The following is a 24,089-nucleotide window of genomic DNA, read 5'->3' on the forward strand; positions in this document are numbered from 1 at the left end:
ATTCCCACTAAAATCCGAAATACAACTATGGAGGAATAAAGAACAGGCTCAGTGTTAAAGCGAAAAGAGTCACAGAAATGGAAAACTCATCAAAGGTTTAATCAGTCCGGAGGATTCCGGTCTCTGGCAGAGCGCCTCAGTTCAGTGGTTTGCTCTCCTAAGTTTAAAGGGCCAGACGGGACAGACGAGAAAGTCAGACTCATCAATCCAGGGTCTGGTGGCTCTTCAGCAGCTTCTGGTTCCTCAGTCTCCACAACCAGCGGTTGCTGCGCTCCCACATTCTCCACCAAAATCCCAGTAACCAACCCCGGCAAAGTTCAACCAACTGCAGGGGGTACCTGTTGATCCTCTGCGTCCATCACTCGCTCCTCCTCCGATGTTCTACCTGTTTCCTGAGCTGACAGCCTTGTATCTCCACAACGTCGGAGACCAGTCCTGTTCTCTCCACAATTTTACCAGCCACCCAGGACGGGCCTGGTGTAAAATATCTGACCAAGACTGCACCCCCCGCTTGAAACACTCTGTTTCCTTTTCTTGAATCACAGTTTTCCTTCTGAAAGACTAACCTAGCCTGCACACTCCCTGGCGAATTTGGAAACATCATGTCCAGTTGTGTTCTTAACTGGCATCCCATCAGCAACTCTGCTGGAGTAACCCCTGTGGTCACGTTTGGGGTGGGGTTATAAGACAACAAAAAACTGTCCATACATAAAGGAAGAGGACAGTTTACTTGTTTTATTATTGATGATTTGAATGTTTGTACCGCACTCTCCACTGGTCCATTTGCGGCTTCGTGGGAAGGTGCTGACCTCACATGGTGAATGCCATTGGACTTGAGGAATTTTTGGAATTCTTCCACAGTGAATGATGTGCCATTGTCCGACACAACCACTTCCCGGAATGCCATGGATAGCAGAGAATTTCCTCAATCGATCAATGGTGTCCGTGGCTGTTGGGGACTTCATCAACTGCATATCCAACTACAACTAATATAAGAAACATATGACCCAGAAATGGCCGGCAAAATCTATATGTAACTTCGACCAAGGTTGACCAGGCCATTCCCAATGGTGGTGAAGCCCATTGAGCTTCGTAACTATGGCATTGACGAACCATCCGTTCTGTTTCCCTGCCAATGCCTGGTGAAAACACATATGCCTGGGGCCTTCATTCTACTTTGACCTCGATGAGAGTGGTGCAGTTCTTGTAACAGGAGTTAAAGTTAAAGTCACAAGTAGGCTCACATTCACACTGCAATGAATTTTCTGTGAAAATCTCCAAGTCACCACAATCCGGCGCCCGTTCGGGTACACTGAGGGATAATTTAGCGTGGCCAATTCATCTAACCAGCATGTCTTTGGAGTGTGGGAGGAAACCAGAGCACCGAGAGGAAACCCAACAGACACGGAGAGAACATGCAGACACAACTCAGACAGTGATCCAAGCTGGGAATCAAACCTTGGTCCCTGGCGCTGTGACGCAGCCGTGCTAACCACTGTGCCACCATACCTTCGTGGAGTCATCTACCCAGGGGTGGCACGAGAAACTCTCGCCACCCGCAGCAACACCCCATCTTCACAGGTTATCTCCATCCTTCTACTTTGGTAGGGTTTGAGCTACTCTGACTTATATCGCCACCCTCGCATTACCATCTTCTTTACTTCTGACCATACCGGCTCTCTTTTCTCCACAGTTTTATCTGTTTCGCCGAGACTGGCAAGGTCTCTACCAGATGCAGAGCCAGTATAATCTCTTGAGGAACCGGTGGTGGTGCGACTGTTTGTGGCAAAGGCAACCGCTAATTGCATCTGCTCATGGTATCTGCGTTCCAGGGTGATGCTGAAACGTATAACTGTACGCTGCAAACAAAGGAGCCCATCTCTGCATCCTTGCAGAGGCAATTAGTGGCACCGGCTTCTCTAAATATACCTAACAATGGCTTGTGGTCTGAAACTATTGTAAAATGTCGCCCATAAATGACCAGCAAGTTTTCCTCATCTCTCTGGAAGGATGACACACACACTCTATCTCTCTCTTATTCTTTCTCCCAATTACACACACACTCTAACTTTCTCTCACTCACTCTCACTCTCACTCTCTCTATACACACACACACACACACTCCTTCTCACTCTCTCCCCACCCCCCACACACTCATGCACACACTCTCTCTCTCTCTCTCTCACACGCTTACAGAACAAAGAGATCTAGGGGTACATGTTCATAGCTCCTTGAAAGTGGAGTCACAGGTGGACAGAGTGGTGAAGAAGGCATTCGGCATGCTTGGTTTCATCAGTCAGAACATTGAATACAGGAGTTGGGACGTCTTGTTAAAGTTGTACAAGACATTGGTAAGGCCACACTTGGAATGCTGTGTGCAATTCTGGTCACCCTATTATAGAAAGGGTATTATTAAACTAGAAAGAGTGCAGAAAACTGCACAATAAGTGCAGTTCTCGACACTCACTTTTCATAAAAGTATCAATAAAAGAGGCTTGGGCGGAATATGATTTTTGGTTTGTAAGAGTATAAATGGAAGGGATTTGGAAATAGGTTAATGGAAAATGATAGAAATGGGAATATGGGAGGTCACTACTTGTACATGAGGAGTTGTGATAATACTTTATTAATCTGAGTTCACACAGCACACAGCAGCTGTCCTGTGTCATTTTCTGGGATGCTACCGGGACTTAATGAATTGAGTTATAAGGAGAGGCTGAATAGACTGGGACTTTTTTCTCTGGAGCGTAGGAGGCTGAGGGGTGATCTTATAGAGGTCTATAAAATAATGAGGGGCATAGACAAGGTAGATAGTCAATATCTTTTCCCAAAGGTAGGGGAGTCTAAAACTAGAGGGCATAGGTTTAAGGTGAGAGGGGAGAGATACAAAAGTGTCCAGAGGGGCACTTTTTTCACACAGAGGGTGGTGAGTGTCTGGAACAAGCTGCCAGAGGTAGTAGTAGAGGCGGGTACAATTTTATCTTTTAAAAAGCATTTAGATAGTTACATGGGTACGATGGGTATAGAGGGATATGGGCCAAATGCGGGCAATTGGTATTAGTTTAGGGGATTTTTTAAAAAAGGGCGGCATGGACAAGTTGGGCTGAAGGGCCTGTTTCCATGCTGTAAACCTCTATGACTCTCCCTCTCACACACAAACACACACACAGTCATCAGCCTCTTCCACCCTCCATCCCAGCCTAGGGCTTTGCCCAACAGAGTCTCACTCCTGGGCCTTGTGGCCAACTCTCCTCCCCAGGCCTCCTCAAACTTGTCCGCAGGCCCAGTCTGGAGATGCTGGAGTTGGGTTCCGGTGCATTCTGACAGCAACACCCCACTGGTGGAAGGGCAGGTTGAAAGGCAGTTGTGGGATTCTTGAGGACGGCACAGTGGCACAGTGGTTAGCCTCACAGCACCAGGGACCTGGGTTTGATTCCTGGCTTGGGTCACTGTCTATGTGGAGTCTGCACATTCACCCCGTGTCTGTTTGGGTTTTCTCCGGGTGTTCCGTTTTCCTCCCACAGACCGAAAGATGTGCTGGTTAGGTGCATTGGCTTTCTAGTTTAATAATATCCTTTCAATAATAGGGTGACCAGAATTGCACACAGTATTCCAAATGTGGCCTTACCAATGTTTTGGTAAGACTCCCCCATTCCCCAACCAACCTCCACCTGAAACAAATCTATCAGCAAAATCCAGCTTGTTGTTACCACTCGATACCAGGAGGGTGATCCAGTCTGGAAAGTGCCTGCCTGGTTCAGCGAAGACAGATAAACTGCCTGTCTGAAGGTTTCTGCATTAAGTTAACTGTAAGACTTTAGAAGTGGCCTCTCTTATTAGCAAGCTTGCTGTGAGATGTTACCCTGGCCTTCTTGTGACATGTTAAAACCGACCTTCCTGTGACATGTTAAAAATGGCCTTCCTGTCACATGTTAAAACCGACCTTCCTGTGACGTGTTAAAACTGGCCTCTCTGCTTCTGCGGGAGTTGGCAATTATACCCTGGCTATCTTTGATTCTGCTCACTGTTTTCTGAACTGTCTGCCTCTCCCACATTCCTTGACCCTCGAAAATTAGGATCTGTATGCCACCCCTGATGCTACAGATATCTCGCGAAACCACTTCCTGATAACAGGGCCATTTACGTCTGAACTTATCTAGATGGTTGCTAGGGAACACATCTCATCAGCCCATTTGAATGTGGGTTCCTGCTGTTGCCAGGCAGATTCTTCCTATTTTGCGAAGGGCACTGCCCCCGACCACCCAGGAGGCTTCAATGGTCTCCACTCCCACTGCCGAGGCAATCACATCTGGTACCCGTTGCTGGGGAACCGTACGTGATCCTCGCAAGTAAGGACCTCGACTAGTGGCAAGGTAAGGGCAAGTGAACCCAGACAATAGCGTGTGGTACTCACTAATTACTCACGCACTCTCAAAGATTCCTCTCACGCCGCCCTCCCCCCTCCTCAACCCCCCATCCAGACACCACTCCCCCACTCCTGGATTGCGCCAGTCTTCTTTCCTCATAAGGGCAATGGGCCCAGTGCAGGAAGGTGGGATTACAAAGTGAACCTGGGTGTCCTCGGGCTGGCATGGACAAGATGGGCCAAATGACCTACTTCTGAGCTGTAATTTTTCAATGGTTCTGTCCTACCCCCGTTTCCCACTTCCTCCTCCCTCTGCCCCTCTCTCCTCCACCCCACTCTTCTGCTCTCCTCTCGCCATCCCCCACTCTACGCCCAGGGCCACCGAGACTCACTCCTCCAATCCTGAATACAGCATAATAGTAATGCATACATTAATAAAATGAACTAAGAACTAATGGGGATCTGATGGTGGTTTTGAACATCTGGACTGATAGCTTTTTTGGACTAAATAAAAATAAATAAATTCAGGTTTTATTTAATTCATTTCCTTGTGTTTTGATGCAGGTTTTCTGAGCGAATTCGATGCCTTTGATCACAATTGATGTCAAATGACAGTTGATCATTTTTAGCTCAAAAATAATGTCAACATTTTCTTGTAGCTTTTGATCTCAATGGGTGAGATTTCAACATTCTAGAATTTACCAGTGACCAGAATCTGAACTGGACTAGCCATGTAAACACTGTGGCTACTGGAGTAGGTCAAAGGCTAGGAATCCTGAGGCGAGTAACCCACCACCTGACTTTTCAAGGCTGACCATAGAACCACAGAAATGATACAGCACAGAAGGGGGCCATTCAGCCCATCTTGTCCATGCTGAGCCAAAGACACTCAAGTGCCCTTTCTAATCCCATATTCATGCACACGGCCCATAGCCTGTAGCTTACAGGACTTAAGGTGCAGATCTGCCTCCACCACCAACTCAGGCACTGAATTCCATACCCACCATTGAGTGGGTATGGAAGTCAGGAAAGAGATGGAATACTCTCCATTTGTTTGGATGTGTGTAGCACCAACACTTAAGAAGCTCAACACTGTCCAGGACAAAACAGCCCACTTGATTGCTATCCCTTCCACAAAAAAACTCAATCCCTCCCCCATCAATGAACAGTGACAGTGTACCATCTACAAGATGCACTGCATGAACTTACCAAGACTCCTTAGGCAGCACCTTCCAAACCCACGACCACCACCATCTAGAAGGACAAGAGCAACAAAAACCTGGGAACACCTTTCACCTGGAGGCTCCCCTCCAAGCCACTCAGCATCCTAATTTGGAAATGTATTGCTGTTCCTTTACTATCGCTGTGTCAAAGTCCTGGAATTCTCACCCTAACAGCACAGTGGGTATACTTTGCAATGAAGATTCAAACTCTATTTGACCTACAAGTAACAAACTCATGTTGCTTGTAAGTCTTTCATGTTCATCCAAAACTAGACCCAGTTCCTGTAGAACAGGCCTGGAGTTGGATACCATCCATCAACTTTGAAAATTCACCCAGACATGCTGAGCAATTTCATTGCAGCTGCAGAAAATAGAAATGGTTTTTATTAACCTTAGACCCAGACACCTCTGAAATTTTAAATGAAGTGTTTAGAATGAGCAAGAATTGAATACAGGAGCGTTTAACAATTACACTGCATTTTATGACTATAATCCTTTTCGTACTTTAAAAACAGAAAATATTGTTGACATTTTCAATGTTTGGTTAATTTATCATGTTTTGGGCAATGAAAAATGTTCAGTTTTTCACCATTTTGAACTTTTAATGGCTCTTTTTCTCATTTATCAACAGGTAGATGGGAACCAATCCTATCAGAGGTCAGTGGTGTTGTGGGAAATGCCGCCATTATACCGTGTCTGTTCACGGAGAAGGAGAGACTCTATCAGAAATTCTTGTGTAAAGCAACCTCTGTAAATAAATGTATTATTATTGCCAGCTCTAATGGAGTTCCAGAGAATCGGAATAACGGGAACGTTTCAATCACTATTGATAATTCTTATAATTTTATCGTTACCATGAATAACATAGACAAAGGCAATGAAGGAGAGTATTGGTGTGGAGCAGAAAAAATCAATGACATAAAGATCGTAGCGATCAGAAACTTGACAATTACTGAAGGTAAGGATCAATATAAAATTATTATAATTCAATCAGTATTGTATAAAACTCACAAAACAATAACAGAGGCTGGCATGGTGGTGCAGTGGTTAGCACTGCTGCCTCACAGCACCAGGGACCCGGATTCCATTCCAGCCTCGGGTCACTGTCTGTGTGGAGTTTGCACATTCTCCCAGTGTCTGTGTGGGTTTCCTCCGGGTGATCAAGTTTCCTCCCACACTCCAAAGATGTGCGGGTTAGGTTGATTGGCCATGCTAAATTGACCCAAGCGTCAGGGGAATTACCAGGGTTAATATAGGTTACGGGAATAGGGCCTCGGTGGGATTGTAGTCGGTACAGACTCGATGGGCCAAATGGCCTCCTTCTGTCCTGTAGGGATTCTATGATTCTTTGAACAATTGGTCAATGCTGTTGTTCATGTTTTACACAAGGCTATCACCCTATTTCATCTCAATCTTGCAGCATATCCTTCTATTCTTTTCCCCCTCAGTAAGTTCCTCTCGATTCACCCGAAAAGTATCTACAATATTTGGCACCACTGCACCTTATGGTACAGGTAAACACAGAAACATAGGAAATGGGAGCAAGAGTATTCCTTCAGCATACCTCAGATTCACTAAACAAAAACCAGCAATGTCCATAAGCTGGACATTTTTAAGACGTTCTGTGCACCAATTTTAACCGAGTAAGTGTTTTTTTAAACTTACCTGGACAATTCTGCCTCGGCACTGTGTTCGCCGTCATGTAGCTCTCGACTAGTTACTGGCTTCACTGCTTCATATTCCACTCTCTCCGCCACTCCAAGTGACCCTTACACCAGCCGACCCAGAGAGACATGAACCACCCGTGGCCTGAACCACCCGACCGCATTCCAGCAAGGTCTGAAATCCAGCAGGACTGGATTTGAGCGATTGCACCCAATTCCACATTGAACAAGTTCCACCTTCTAACAACTCTCTGGGTAAGGAGATTAGAAACTTTCACTGATACTAATAGTAACCGTCAATAATAAAAATACATTGAAAGTTCATAGAATCGCTACAATGCAGATGGAGGCCATTCAGCCCACACTCACAACAATCCCACCCAGGCCCTATCCTCGTAACCCCACACATTTACCCTGCTAATTCCCCAACACCAAGGGATAATTTAGCATGACCAATCAACCTTAACCTACACATCTTTGTTGTGTAGGAGGAAACCAGAGCACCCAGAGGAAACCCACGCAGACACGGGGAGAATGTGCAACCTCCATGCAGACGGTGCCCCAAGCCAGGAATCGAATCCGGGTCCCTAGCGCTGTGAGGCAGCAATGCTAACCACCATGCCACTGTGCTGCACCTCACAGATTATTGTCCATCCGACACTATTAGCCCCCTGTGAAGCCCCCTCAGAATCTACCTTCTCCTCAGCCTTTTCACAAGATTATATACGTTAGTTAATTTTATTGTTACCAAGAGGAAAGGAAATGAAGGAGTGTTCTGGTGTGGAACAGCAAAAATAAATGGTGGAAACCTTGTAAAGATAAGAGAATCGGACAATTCCTGACGGTAAGATTCTATGTAAGATTATTATAATTCAGTCGGTATTGAATCGAACTCGGAACGGAAACTTGGCCAATACCAGTGCTTGTGCTTCACATGAGGCCCATTCTAGTCACCCCTTATCTCACTCTTTTAGCATCCCCTTTGGTTCATTTCCGTCTAAATGCCTTTATCTCGCTCCCCATTAAAAGCATCTATGACTTTTGCCACAACTTCTGCTTACGGTAGCAAGTTTCACATTTCGCAGGTTCCACATTCTAACAATTCTGAGTAAAGAACTTTCTTCCTGAATTCCTCATCGGTTATTTTAGTAACCATTTTAGATTTTGGTTCTGTCATAATCATAGAATCACAGAATCCCTGCAGTGCTGAAGGAGGCCATTTGGCCCATCGAGTCTGCACCGAACACAGTCCCACCAAGGCCCTATTCCCGTAACCCCTCTTTTTTATCCTGTTAACTCCCCTGACACTAATTTAGCATGGCCAATCAACCGAACCCGCACATATTTGGACTGTGGAAGGAAACCGGAGCGCCCGGAGGAAACCCATGCAGACACGGGGAGAATGTGCAAACACTACACAAACAGTGACTCGAGGCCGGGATCGAACCTGGGTACTTGGCGCTGTGAGGCAGCAGTGCTAACCACTGTGCCATGCAACCCCAGTGCATAAGTGGAAACATCTCTTATGTCTTATGATTTTTTTCCCCACCATGCATGGGATGTTGGTGCCTCTGAGGAGGCCAGCTCTAACTAAATTTGATTTGATTTGATATATCATTGTCACATGTATTACTATACAATGAAAAGCATTGCTTCCTGCATGCTATACAGACAAGGCATACCGTTCAGAGATAAGGAAAGGAGAGAGTGCAGAATGTAATGTTACATTCATAGCTAAGGTGTAGAGAAAGATCAGCTGAGTGCAAGGTGGGCCCATTGTAGAGTCTGTTTGCAGCAGGGGAGCAGCAGCTGTTCTTGAGTCGGTTGGTACATGTCCTCCGACTTTTGTATCTTTTTCCGACAGAAGAAGGTGGAAGAGAGTATGTCCTGGGTGCGTGGGGTTCTTGAAAGCTGGCTGCTTTTCTGAGGCAGCAGGAGGTGTAGACAGACTCAACGGATGGGAGGCTGGTTTGCGTGATGGACTGGGCTTCATTCATGACCCTTTGTCATTTTTTGCGGTCTTGGGTAGAGCAGGAGCCACACCAAGCTGTGATACAACCAGAAAGAATGTTTTCTGTGGTGCATCTGTAAAAGTTGGCGAGAGTCGTAGTGGACATGCCAAATTTCCTTAGTCTTCTGAGAAAGTAGAGCCTTTGGGGGGCTTTCTGAACTATAGTGTTGTCATGGGAAGACCAGGACAGGTTGTTGGTGATCTGGATACCTAAAAGCTTGAAGCTCTTGACCATTTCTACTTCGTCCCCATTGATGTAGACAGGGGCATGTCCTTTACTACGCTTCCTGAAGTCAATGACTCTCTCCTTCATTTTGTTGACATTGAGGAAGAGATTGTTGTTGTCACACCAGTTCACCAGATTCTCTATCTCTTTCCTGTACTCCGTCTCATCATTATGTGAGATTCGACCCATTGGTGGTGATGTCATCAGCAAACGTGAAAATTGAGTTGGAGTGGAATTTGTCCACACAGTCATAGGTGTATAAGGAGTATAAAAGGGTGTTAAGAACACAGCCTTGTTGGGCACCGGTGTTGAGGATGATCGTGGAGGAGGTGTTGTTGCCTATCCTTACTGATTGCGATCTGTGGGTTCGGAAGTCCAGGATCCAGTCCAAATGTGAACATTTGGTGGCAGGTCACTGCTGCAATCCATGTAGTGTTGGTGCTGTTTGGGAGAGAATCCCAGGATCCGAATCCAGTGAGAGTGAGATAACAACGATGCATTTCTAAACCTGGGTAGAATATTACACATACTTATTTGATCAGGCAGCACGGTGGCACAGTGGTCAGCACTGCTGCTTCACAGCGCCAGGGACCCAGGTTCAATTCCGGCCTTGGGTCAGTGCCAGTGTGGAGTTTGCACATTCTCCCCATGTCTATGTGGGTTTCCCCCGGGGGGTTCGGTTTCCTCCCACAGTCCAAAGGTGTACAGCAAAGGTTGATTGGCCATGCTAAATTGCCCCTTAGTGTCAGAGGAATTAGCATGGTAAATACATGGGGTTATGGGGATAGGGCCTGGGTGGGATTGTGGTTGGTGCAGACTCAATGGGCCGAATGGCCTCTTGCTTCACTGTTGGGAATCTATGACTCTAATCCATCTATGAGCTTTAGTGAAATCATTGCTTGCGGTAGCACGTAGAATTCAGTAAATGTAGATAAATTGGCATCTTAATCTGGACATAAAAACATTTGCAAGTCATCACTTCGATTTCGAATGAGCAACAAGTGAGGCCACGATTATTTCTCTTTGTTTCAGCCTCACTTTATGATGAAAGAAGATAACCTCATTCTGTGTTATGGGGTAGAAACATATATTGAAGAAGCTCTGTGGCAAATCCACCCTCATTTTGAGTTTGACCACATTGGACAGTGAGGCATCAAGTAATCTTTCCCTGCACAAGGGAAGAAAAGATTAAGGGTGCAGTCACGGCTCGGCGCTTTGGATGGATTCTTACCAGTGCCATTAGCGTTGCCAACTTTGATTAGGGTGGCACGATGGCACAATAGATAGCACTGCTACCTCACAGCACCAGGGACCCAGGTTCAATTCCAGCTTTGGGTGTCTGTCTGTGTGGAGCCTGCACGTTCTCCCCATACCTGCGTGGGTTTCTTCCGGGTGCTCCGGTTTCCGCCCACAGTCCAAAGATGTGCTGGTTAGGTGAGTTAACCATGCTAAATTGATCCTCAGTGTCCAGGAATTTGTAGGTTTAGTGAATTGGCCATGGTAAATTTACAGGGTTACGGGAATAGGACAGTGGGGGGGTGAGGGGGGGTGTTAGGGGCATAAGGCTAGTAAGATGCTCTTTCAGAGAGTCAGTGCAGGCTCAATGAGCCAAATGGCCTCCTTCTGCACTGTAGGAAGTTTATAGAAATATACTTCTCCAACCATGCTCCAACCATCAGTCACCCAACACATGCATCTCGTGACATACCACCTTCCTACGCGAATTGGAAAACATAAAGGCTCATTTTTTGAGTGGATGATGCATGATTGTCAGTGAAATAGCATTTCCACTGCCCCCCTCCGTCACCCCCACCATTTTCAATATTTTTATAACCAATAAAGAGAAGTGTTCGAAGGAAATGACCAAAAGAAATCTTTTTTAATGTCCGGATGATTTTTCTCCAGTGTCCTGGAGATTCCAGATCAATCCAGGAGGGTTGGTGACCCTAACTCCCTGGAGGTGATGTTACAGGTGGAGGCAAGGGGAATTTCAGACAGTTGAGTGTTGGGACAGTTCTCCACTGTTGTCCCACCTCTGGGCCAGTATCCCATGGGCAGACTACCATGGGAACTGTCAGCCTACTCCCTGGAGACAGGCAGTCAACAAAGCCAATTAAGGGTCTACTTAGCAGCCATTTTCAGCAGTCACTGGAATTTTCCTGGTATCAAGCCCCAACCTCCACTGTTCCCCCCCCCCCCCCCCAACCATCCATCCCTTCCCATCCCCCGCACCCCACTCCTCCTACTGGGGCCAGAGCCAGCTCTTTGAAGACAACCTCCCAGCAGGTGGAAGGCCATTGGACCCTCTTCTCAATCCCCCTATTCATGGAGCCACACAAACTAAAGAGCCACAACCACAATAACTCCTGCCAGGGAGATCCCCCTTCAATCTAATAGCCCAAATGGATGTGGGCCTTCTTCAATTGCAAATTCTCGACAGGCCTCTGAGGTCACCTCCATTTTGATAAAACCCTCTCAGTCCTCTAGCTGCCTGTTTGACCATAAACTAAATCTATCTCTTCCTCTGCTCCCCTTGCACAAGATTATGCGACAATTCAAGACAAGGAAATCCGTTCAACCAACGTCCATCCGTCCATCCATCCATCCATCCATGTCTATTCATCCATCCAGCCAAATCTATTCATCCAAGTCTATTCATCCATCCATATATATCCATCCATATCTATCCATCCATCCAGAATTTGACCAGTTGGCTCAAGGAAACTGAAAGTGCGGCACGGTAGTACAGTGGTTAGCACTGCTGCTTCACAGCTCCAGGGACCCGGGTTCGATTCCCGGCTTGGGTCACTGTCTGTGTGGAATTTGCACATTCTCCCCGTGTCTGCGTGGGTTTCCTCCGGGTGTTCCGGTTTCCTCCCACAGTCCAAAGATGTGCGGGTTAGGTTGATTGGCCGTGTTAAAATTGCCCCTTAGTGTCCTGAGATGCGGAGGTTAGAGGGATTAGCGGGTAAATGTGTGGGGATACGGGGGTAGGGCCTGGGTGGGATTGTGGTCGGTGCAGACTCGATGGGTCAAATGGCCTCTTTCTGCACTGTAGGGTTTCTATGAATCTATGAAAGAGCCAGTGATCAGAACAACTCTCTGGGTAAAGAGTTTAGAAACTTTCACTGATACTAATAACAACCACTAATAATAAAACGACATTGAAAGTTTATGCTATACTTCACAGAATATTGTCTTTCCAACACTATTAGCCCCTTGTGAAACCCCCTCAGAAAACCAGCCTCCCACCCATTGACTCTGTCTACACTTCCCGCTGCTTCGGAAAAGCAGCCAGAGTTATCAAGGACCCCACGCACTCCGGGCATTCTCTCTTCCACCTTCTTCCATCGGGAAAAAGATACAAAAGTCTGAGGTCACATACCAGCCGAATCAAGAACAGCTTCTTCCCTGCTGCCATCAGACTTTTGAATGGACCTACTTCGTATTAAGATGATCTTTCTCTACACCCGAGCAATGGTTGTAACACTACATTCTACACTCTGTCCTTCCTGTCACCATGTTAGGGATGCTTAGTCGGTCCAGCGCGCAAGAACCAATACTTTTCACTGCATGCTAATACATGTGACAATAATAAATCAAATCAAAACCTTCTCCTCAGCTCACTTTTCAATATGTCAGTTAAGGACACAGAATCCATTCAAAAAATCGCTGTTCATTCATCCTGTATTTGACCAATTGATGTAAGGAAACTTAACCAGCCAGTGTTCAGAATGAATTAAACCCCTGCCCCCCACCACCAACCTGCCATTCCCCCACTCACAACACCCAGGCTCACTTTCTATAAGTACTGTCTACTGAAGGGAATTGTGGTGGTTATCAGTTCTTCATTGAATTATTCATTCATGTTCATTTGCTACAGTAGGAAATTCAGAAGTTTCCAACAATACCTCAAGGTAAGATTTGAATTTGCATCTTATAAATAACAATTGTTGAGCCATTCTGAATGAAGCCACAGTTGATAGATAATCCTGCTTCCCTCACAAGTCATGGTGAGCAATGCAATGTCTTTATATTACCACAGTCCAGATAGCGGCAATCTTGGTGCCATATTTTTCCTCAGGATTCTTCCATTGATTGTCTTCCCATTTAAGACACACAACATCGAAGTCAGGGAGCAAAGTTCTTGCATGTCCTGCCAATAATCATTCAGTACAATAATATGTGAGGATCGCATTGCAACTTTCTGCTGATTCCTTCCACCATGGAACACCCGTCACCTCAGCCCGGTGTTTCATTCATTCCCGGGATGTGGGCGCTGCTGACAGAGCCTGCATTTATTCCCAATCCCTCATTGCCCTTGAGAAAGAGTTGGTAAGTTGCCAACTTTCAACCCCTGCTGTCCATGTGATGTCGGTGCACCCACAGTGTTATTCAGTGGAGAGGGTTTTGACCCAGAAAAGGTGAGGAAACCGTGATACACTTCCAATTCAAGTTAGCGTGGGAGTTAAAAGGGGAATTACAGGTGGCGCTGTCATGCCTGCTGCCCTTGTCTCTGTAAATGGCGATGGTCACAGGTTTGGAAGGTCATGTTGAAGAAGCCTCAGAAAATTGCTGCAAAGTATCGTCAACAACGAGATGTAATCTCACCAGAACATTGCTCAGCTCTCAGCTCAGGAGTAAGTAAATGAATTCCTCAAGTTGGTTCAATCTGTTGGAGATATTTTCCCTGTGCACACACAGCCCAATAACTCCGCAATGTGATTACACGTTGTAAATCAGCCCACAGCTTGTACAAACTGTCTGTGCTTTCAATATGATGTTGCACACATTTTGGGAAGTTGAATGTGGTCATAGAATCCCTACAACGCAGAAGTGTCCATTCGGCCCATCAAATCAGCACTGACTCTCTGCCAGGCCCTCTGCTCTGCCCTATCCCCATAAACCCACTCATCTACCATAGCCAATCCGTCTAACCTACACACCTTTGGACACTAAGGGGCAAATATAGTATGGCCAATCCACATAACCTGCATATCTTTGGACTGTGGGAAGAAACCGGAGCATCCGGAGGAAGCCCACACAGACACAGGGAGAACGGGCAAACTCCACACAGACAGTGATCCAAGCCGGGAATTGAACCCGGGTCCTTGGAGCTGTGAGGCAGCAGTGCGAACCACTGTGCCACCGTGTTTATCACACAAGTTTATCACATAAACTTTGGGATAAGTTATCTTGTATTAATTATAGCTCCTTCTTTTGTCAGAGACGTTCTGTTGGAGATATGGGCGATATTCCGCTGGCTGCTCTTCAGTGCTCTGGTTGCTTGCACTGTTTCAGTCACGTGCTATGCAGATTGTGCAAAAGACCCAGGTATAATATTTTAAATCTGTTTCCTCTCATATTTATAGATATTTAACTTCAACCTAAAAGCTTAGGCACTTTGAAAGTTGCTGAAAAAACACAGCAAAAAAATCTACAAGAAAATGACTCCTCCTCGAGAAATCTAACCGAATGAACCATTATCACCAGGCCAGTGTTAGAATAAGCACTGCTGGAGTGAATTTTATGTTTGTTAATAGAAAGGATAAAATGTCAGTTCATCTGCAGTTTTTGGTTTACACGTGGGAGTCCAAGATGGGAAAATTCCAAGTAGGCAGTGGATACAAAGCACTCAGTTTCATTCAATGTTTATTTAAAATGCACGCTTGTGGACAAAGGTGGCCATAAGACCATAAGAAACAGGAACAGGAGAAGGCTGTTCGGCCCCTCAAGCCTGCTCCACCAATCAAAAGGATCATGGGTGATCCCAACATTCCTCATGTCCACTTTCCTGCCCTTTCCCGTAATTCCCGTAATTCCTTTACTGATCAAAAATCTATCTATTTTGGTCTTAAATATACACAAGGACTCTGCCCCCACAGCTCTCTGTGGCAAGGAGTTCCAAAGACTCACAGCCCTCTGAGAGAAGAAATTCCTCCTCATCTCAGTCTTAAGTTGGTGCCCCTTTATTCTGAGACCGTGCCCTCTGGCCCTAGACTCTCCCATGATGGGAAGCATTCTCTCAGCATTTACCCTGTCAAGCCCCTTAAGAATCCAAGATGACTCAATGGCCTGGAACATGGATAAAAGAACACCAGCAGTGTTCCCGGATCAGAAACAGTTGGCGGACTTTTCCCGTCCGGCCCGCCGTGGGAATCGGAGCAGGTGGGGGGCGGACCATGCAAATGGCCATTGACTTCTAGTGAGATTTTCCAGTCTTGGGGCGAGCGCGGCCGGAAAATCCCACCCAGTATATTGCATTGTAGAACCTGGAACCCCAAGATGGGCGCCAGAGCTTTGGGCACCGCACGCAAAATAGAAAGCTCCCCCTACCTCAGGAAACTTGAACAATATCACTGTTTGAGATTATGGCAAACACGCTTCAGCACTTATGTGAGGATATACCCAACCATTCCTTCACCTATTTTTTTGCCAGTGTCTCTCAAAGTATTTCACTTCATCCATTTTCAACAGTCTAGTTGCTTAAATTAATTTCTCCTTCAGCTCCCCAGGTGAGCAAATGATGGGTTATGTGGAAACCTCAACCACAGAACATAAATGGATCAGAGTTTGATTCGAAGATTGCTCGGAAGATTGACTAATTCCTACACGAATGTCCAGAATATTCCCACTTGCTTTGAGAAGTTACTTTGCAATATTGCAGTATTTTATACTTTATGACAATCTGAAATGCTTTGTACCGCCTCCAGAAATTGTGTGCAAACTCCTTTTATTCTAATAAAAAATAGATAAACTTTCTTGATATTTTTATTTTAAGGAGTCAAGTTGTTTTTTGCCATGGTCACAAATGTCTAAGTTTTAAAGTTTATTTATTAGTGTCGCAAGTAGGCTTACACTAACAATGCAATGAAGTTACTGTGGAAATCCCCTCGTCGCCACACTCCAGCGCCTGTTCGGGTACACTGAGGGAGAATTTAGCACGGCCAATGCACCGAACTAGCACATCCTTCGGATTATGGGGGGAAACCGGAGCACCGAGGAAACCCACGCTGACTCTGGAAGAACATGCAGACTCCGCACAGACAATGACCCAAACCGGGGATCGAATTCAGGTCCCTGGCACTGTGAGGTAGCAGCATTAACCACTGCGCCACCGTGCAAATGATAGGATTCATGCTGATAATTGTCCCCAGTTTGCATTAATCAGCACAAACTGGTTAAAAAGATGTCATAGTTTGATTTTGAAATAATACAATGAAATTGGAGGAAAATGGAAAGACAAGGGGAAGTGGCTTTGAGCGCATGTGGAGAGTTTAATCCCCTTAAAGTCACAGAAGACCTGGATCCCAATACCAAAAAATCCCCAATAACAAAATTTTATTCACATATGGACTTGGAGTTTTGGCCACCTGGAACTGGATTCACCAACCTCGCTTGCAGCTGGGATTTTCCAGACCCGCTGAGGGCCAATTTCTCCGTTCTTGCTGACATCGGCCACGGGGCATGAACGGATGGAGAATTCTTGCCCTGGGTCTTTAAAGACAAAGATAACACTGCCTCACCTGCTGCAGCTGGCATCTTTCCTGGCGTTATCTGAAGACTGAGGACGGGATTTTCCGGCCATTCTTGTCAGTGGGATTTTCCAGTCCCGCCGCAGTGAACAGAGATTTGGCTGAACACCAAATTCTCCATCCTCGCTTGCAGCGGCAGTGAGGCGTGAACGACCGGTAAGATCGTGCCCTGAATCTTTGAATAAAAGGGGGCAGCACAAAATCTGGGCTTCCTCACCACGTGGTTATTTATCGCCACCTTCCAAATATAGTCTTGTGTTTTCTTTGATGAGCTACAAGCTCTTGTTTGATAGAATCATAGAATCCCAACAGTGCAGAAAGAGACCATTCGACCCATCGGGTCTGCACTGATCACAATCCCACTGTTGTAGCGCAATATCGGACATTGCGTCTTTTATATTTTAATGTATATGTTCATTCATATTTTATTTAATTTCAGTATAATACATGCAGGGCTACATAGAGCAAGCCCAGAGGGCGAGGCCTCAGCAGAGGGAAGGAAAGGGTTAATGCAGACAGCTAGAGGCCTGCTCTGCCGACAGGTAACAATTAACGCGTGCCATCAAATTCTGATGTACAGGAGATCGTTCCGAATTATCATGACAATGGGAGAACCGGCATTAAGACAGCCAGGCTTCATATAGTCCAGGGACGGCATAGTCTTCCATAAAACACAATCATCTAGCAGAGGGGGGGCATGATTCAGTGCAAATTGGTTGAGCAAATACAGCGCTTTCACATTATAATCGGGTAAACGGAACCGACAAAGAACTGATGAACGAAGTTGTACTTAACAATACAGTCTGCATAACAAGATTAGAAGAACCATCTTGTATCCAACTCAAGGAATTAATATGCAAATGTAAAGCTTTGTGACTCGAAAAAGTATATTAACCTGAACCAATCTTTCACGGGCAGAGAAGGACTGGCAGGAAACCTGAGATTTCAGGCCAGAGTCCAGCTCTCCCTCATGCATGTGGAAGAAAAACATTTCTTGAAGTTCAAAACAGTCTCCAAGGCTCAACTCGCTTTATTTCCCTCCTACATCACCCCGGCCCTATCCCTATAACACCCACTTATTTACCCTGCTCACTCCCTGACACTGAGGGGCGATTTAGCATGGCCAATCTACCTGACCTGTCTGTCATTGGACTGTGGGAAGAAACCAGAGCACCCGGAGGAAACCCACGCAGACACAGGGAGAATGTGCAAACTCTACACAGACAGTGACCCAAGCCGGCATTGAACCCGGGCACCTGGGAGACTCGAGCAGAGGCAGTTTCTGGGGCTCCTCACTGGGCGTCACGGCCGCTGCGCATCTCCTGTAGCCGGGGTTTTGGTGCAGTCAGCTCCGCGCCGGAAATCGGGCAGTTGCATAATGTCTGCAGACCCTCATTTGAATATGTTTAAAATCAGCCTCTCCCCCCCCCTGCCAGGAGTATTTCACTCCAGCCGGGTTTAGCATCGTTCCCCACTTGAGGGGAGCCCGTGGCCTGAGCCCGCTCGAGTGAAGAGGGGCCATCGGGGCCCCCCACAGGATCGGGTGCAGTGGGGGGGGGGGGGGGTTCCACCTGGGCATTGCCACCTTGGCAGTGCCAACCTGGCCCCCAGAAATGCCCGAGGGGCAAAGGACCAGAAACAGAACAATGTATCTGAGGGGTTGTCGAAGCACCAATCAAAGGGTTAAACAAAGGCTTCCACAAGAAGTTCTTTAAGCACTAACATAAATTTGCATCGTGTAGGCGCTGTCCTCCAACAGCCTGTGAAGTCCAATTCTTTCCAGCATTGCAGAATTAAGCTGGACACTCCATGAACCCACAGTTCAGCAGAAGCCATGTGACTGCTCTTGATGGTTTCCCAAGCACTTCATCCATTAATGTTCCTTTCTTTGAACAGTGGCAAATCGGTCTGTTTATTCTTCCCTGCTCTCCTGTTCTCTGGAGATTGATTCTGTTTCATCCACCTCCACCTCATCTCTCTCTCATTTGTGGGAATTATTCAATCCAGCTTCACTCTGAGTGAGGAGGTTGTGAATCAATTCGTTGTCACTGGGCAGGGTGGCTGCTCCTCTGGCTTTGGAATCTCCTTGTTCCTCCACATGAGCTTTAGGGTTGGACGAGAGGAGGTTTTTGAAATCCTCCAAAAGGATTATTTCGCTGAATCCCTCAGACAAGTGGTCAGTTGTGCGAGTTCAGACCCTCCAGTGGCACAGTGTTTAGCACTGCTGCTCCACAGCGCCAGGGACCTGGGTTTGATTCCCAGCTTGGGTCACTGTCTGTGTGGAGTTTACACGTTCTCCCCGTGTCTGCGTGTGTTTCCTCCGGGTGCTCCGGTTTCCTCTCAAAGTCCAGAAGATGTGTTGGTTAGGTGCATTGGCCACGCTAAGTTCTCCCGCCATGTACCTGAACAGGTGCTGGAGAGTGGCGACTGGGGAATTTTCACATTAACTTCATTGCAGTGTTAATGTCAGCCAATTTGTGACATTAATAAATAAACTTTAAACAAATGCCAACTGTTTAATTCTTTCAAATTCAAGGACGGTCACGTGGATTTTTTGCACCCATTCCTAAATCTCGGATGGTGCTTCTGGTACTAACTGATCAGCTCAATCTAGCTCTTCACTGCTGTTGATATCTTGCAGAGCATTCTGCAGGCAGTCTGGAATAAACTGTGGGCACTTCACCAACTAGCCAACCTGCATCAGGAGAGTCCAAGTCTCTGCCACCCACTTTAACCAATCAGCCAGCTTCTCGAAGGCTGTGAAGGAGGTTTCCACAGCATCATCTTCAAACCTGGGGGTGAATCAGAAATACTTCGAGAGGTCAAAGTGTGTCTCTGAGCTCCGGGGGGTTTAAATTACCAGTGGTGCCTTTTTCTAATTCATTCGTGGGACAAGGGAGTCTCTGGCTGGCCAGCATTTATTGCCCATCCCTAGTTGCCCTTGAGAAGGTGGTGGTGAGCTGCCTTCTTGAATTGCTGCAGTCCGCGTGCTGTGGGTTGACCCACAATGCTGTCAGGGAGGGAATTCCAGGATTTTGACCCAGCGACTGTGAAGGAACGGCGATATATTTCCAAGTCAGGATGGTGAGGGGCTTGGAGGGGAACTTTCAGGTGGTGGTGTTCCCATGTATCTGCTGCCCTTGTCCTTCTAGATGGAAGTGGTCGTGGGTTTGGAAGGTGCTGTCTAAGGATCTTTGGTGAATTGCTGCAGTGTATTGTGTAGATGGTACACACTGCTGCTACTGAGCGGCGGTGTTGGGGGGAGTGGGTGTTTGTGGTGCCAATCAAGCGGTGTCTCTCCTGGATAAAGACAATTTCTCCAAAGCTGCTTCAATCTGCTTTGGTTCCCTCTCGTTTGGTGCCTGTAATTCATCCTCAAGCTTCTCCAGCGGGAAGGCTCACTCCAACTCTCTTTCCTGGAATCCCCCTTTTCCTTCCCCGCCTGGAACTCTAACTCTTGCCTCTGCTCCTCCAGCTGAATCTTGCCGAGGGTAACCTGGTCCGTGTCAGGCTTGTGTCTTCTGCCTGTTCCAGCTGAGGCCAAGTTCCTCAGCCAGTATTTCTAGTTCCTCAGTGTGTTGTGCCCATTTCCTCACAGTGAGTCCCAACGGGCTAGTTATTGCTTGAAGCTGCTCTGTTGTTGGGGCTGGTAACCTTTGCTGAGTTAAATCCTCCACTTCCACAAATGAGTTCACATTGAATCGAGCCACTCCACCCTCTAGTGGTGACAAACGCACAAAACATGCTGCTCGAGGCTTTTCATTTCAAAGAAACACTTTCAGCTGCTGCACTTTCCCTTCTTGTTCCCAGTTTATTCTTTTAAACTCAGATTTGCCTCATTTCAGTTCAATTGGTTCCAATCTTGGCTGCAGCAGCAAATTCTGATATGGACAGGAGAACAGTGGTTAGCACTGCTGCCACAGTAATAAGCCTCACAACACCAGGTTAAAGTCCAACAGGTTTATTTGGTCGCACTTTAACCTGATGTTGTGAGACTTCTTTACTGTGCTGACCCCAGTCCAATGCTGGCGTCTCCACATCATGGCCTCACAGCGCCAGGGACCCAGGTTAGATTCCCGGCTTGGGTCACTGTCTGTGCAGAGTCTGCAAGTTCTCCCCGTGTCTGCGTGGGTTTCCTCCGGGTACGACTGTTTCCTCCCGCAGTCTGAAAGACGTGCTAGTTAGATGCATTGACGCCAAACTGTGGTGACTATGGGAATTTCACAAGTAACTTCATTGCAGTGTTAATGTAAGCCTGACTTGTGACTAATAAATCAATAAACTTGAAACTTTATCAACAGGTACCCTCCAGTTCCCTTCCCTTCCTGCCGGGAATCAGTGTGGCTGTTTTTGGAACGGTTTCTCTGTGTGATTCTAAGCTCCTTTTAGCACCTGGTCAGTTTAAAGGAACAGCAGGAGGCTTTCATGTGTTTAAAAATAAAGATTATTTCTTCACGCACTCACTCTGAAGAAGCCTAAATGTCACATCATTCACACACTGAGTAGGGCGTTACTGGATTAAATATTTATTTCAGCTCCAAGCAGCCGGGCCTGCGATGACAGGCTGAAAATGGTGCTCCAACCTTTGGAAAAGCATGGAGTTTGGGCAAGGGCGCTCAAATGCGAATTGTTTCCAATTTCTGTGGAGCGTTTGGGTCACAGGGTGGATAGAGAGTGGTTACATCCTACCGCGGGTGAAGTTGAAGATTTAAGAAGTGTTCAGGATATCTCTGAGCCCAGATCTGCTTTGGGGCTTAACCACATCTTCTAGAACAGAATGCTGCTTTCCAGAGAGTTTCTCTTATCAGCTGGGCGTGGAGATGATCTTAACCACTCACCAGCACCCTGTTACTGACATATCATACTTCCATTTTGATCTCACAGTTTCCATAGGACTCACCTTAGAAGCCATGCTTTTAGCATGTAAGTGTGACCCGCTTTAATATGTCTCCACTTTGAATATATCTCTTCCTCAGTTTTACAACTCTATACCCTATTGTTCTCCACCTCACTGCGGTAAATATCTGTTTGCCTTGCTGCTAAGCTAATTCATATATCAAACTCTTCCAGACAACTGCAATGCCCTTTTATCCAATTCTTTAAACATCATTTTATCGGAACTTCCTTCATCTTTATTGCATCCAATTCTTAAATCTTTACTTTATTCAACTTAAGCTTCAAGTTTACAATTTTATTTAAAGTTTATTTATTAGTGTCACAAGCAGGCTTAATTTAACACTGCAACACAGCCAGGGACCCGGGTTCCATTCCCAGCTTGGGTCTCTCTATGTGTGGAGTTTGCACTTTCTTCCCATGTCGGCATGGGTTTCCTCCGAGTGCTCCGGTTTCCTCCCACATTCAGAAAGACGTGCTGGTTATGTGCATTGGCCGTGCTAAATTCTCCCTCAGTTTACCCAAACAGGCGCCAGAGTGTGGTGACTCGGGGAATTTCACAGTAACTTTGTTGCTCTGTTAATGTAAGCCTTACTTGTGACTAACAAATAAACTTTACTTTAAGTTAGTGTGAAAATCCCCTGGTCACCACATTCCAGCACCTGTTCGGGTGCATTGAGGGCGCATGTGGCATTCCAACGCACCTAACCAGCACATCTTTTGAACTGCGGGACGAACTGGAGCAGCTCAAGGCTTCCTGACACTTTACAAAGTCATGATGATTAGAGTCCAGCCTTTTGCATTTTCCGGGCCTTCCTTTCAAGTGTCTCTGCTTGACATGGACCTTGACACCTTTTCAAGTGCCAAATTCCTTGTCCTCTCAGGAGAGGGTACAGTCCAAATTCCCCTTTTTCAGAAGGGGAACACGTTACAGCATCAACAGTTTGTGATCCATGACTTTACTTGTACTTTCTTTTTAAACAGGTCTTCTTCCAACACTTCAATATGCCCTCAATCAGTTGGTGAAGCGTCGCTGGCACTCTGTCATCGTGTCCATTTTCCTGAGAACATTTAGCACAGTGAGTAGAAGAGGGACAAAACCAGACAGAAAGAGAATCCTGATCGGGGTGGAGTAAGAGAAACAAGTCTGAAGTTAAACCAGGAAGTTAAGATGAAACAACATCATCATAAGTGGCTGAGAAGACTCCCAAGAATGGTCATGAAAATGTGTGATCCTTGCACATGTTTAGTCAAGATGTTTGATGCTGGAAATGTTACGTTTGTACACATACTTCTTGTTTTAATTTCAGAGATTCACAAAGGTTAAGAAGGTTAGAAAGAATCAAGTGAGTTTGATGAATTGGACAGTTGGGATGCGGGTAAAGTACCAATAGTTACTGCAACACAAGGGACAGCTGAATCCTGTTCAGATCCAAGTCAGAGTCAGACAGACAGACGTGTCTGGGGAGGTGGGATTTTGGAGGGGGGGGGTGGGGGGCAGGGATACGAATGATGCACTGATCCAGTGAATCTTCAGCGAGGTCTACAGGGAATGGAGACTGACTCAACCCAGTGACAATGTTCTACTCACGATAAAACTTTATTTAAAACCCAAATGCTGCACCACACAAAGCTCTCAGCTTACAAGCCTGTGACAACATCTGGCCAATGTAGAAAGTAAGAAGTCTCACAACACCTGGTTAAAGTCCAACAGGTTTATTTGGCTGGACTTTAACCTGGTGTTGTGAGACTTCTTACTGTGCTTACCCCAGTCCAACGCCGGCATCTCCACATCAATGTAGAAAACCCATTGAACTGAGGAAAATATTCATGTGACTTCAGCTAAGTGAATGTGGGATGGACCATTGATCACATCCAATGCTTCAGCTGAGGAACATTGGCATTTTCAGCTGGGGTGGAGGTTTGGAAGGGGCAGGGGAGGGGCACAGAGTTTCATCACGGCTGGTTAGGTGGTCTCACTAAAGTTACATGTCAGATTTTGAGTGTCGCACTGTCAGCCTCTGTCATTGATTTGATTTATTTTTATTTATTATTGTCACATGTATTGGGATACAGTGAAAAGTATTGTTTCTTGCGCTCTATACAGACAATGCATACCGTTCACAGAGTATATAGGGGTGGAGGAAAGGAAAGGGTGCTGAATATAGTGT

The 24,089-nt window shown here is 46.2% G+C and overlaps 1 protein-coding gene across 1 annotated transcript in view; it reads left to right on the top strand.

Moving 5' to 3' along the window:
• The window catches only part of LOC144511801 (polymeric immunoglobulin receptor-like), a 103,214-nt gene extending 87,065 nt beyond the window's left edge, over positions 1–16,149 (top strand). The window contains exons 9-12 of the mRNA XM_078242137.1: positions 6,221–6,547; positions 13,374–13,407; positions 14,718–14,824; positions 15,998–16,149. Of these exons, the coding sequence (XP_078098263.1) occupies positions 6,221–6,547; positions 13,374–13,407; positions 14,718–14,824; positions 15,998–16,017 (488 nt within the window). The 3' untranslated portion in view covers positions 16,018–16,149. The remainder of the gene's footprint in view (positions 1–6,220; positions 6,548–13,373; positions 13,408–14,717; positions 14,825–15,997) is intronic.
• The last annotated feature ends 7,940 nt before the right edge of the window (positions 16,150–24,089 follow it).

The sequence above is a fragment of the Mustelus asterias genome, chromosome 25 (genome assembly GCF_964213995.1).
Source record: "Mustelus asterias chromosome 25, sMusAst1.hap1.1, whole genome shotgun sequence".
NCBI classification, from domain to species: Eukaryota; Metazoa; Chordata; class Chondrichthyes; order Carcharhiniformes; family Triakidae; genus Mustelus; species Mustelus asterias.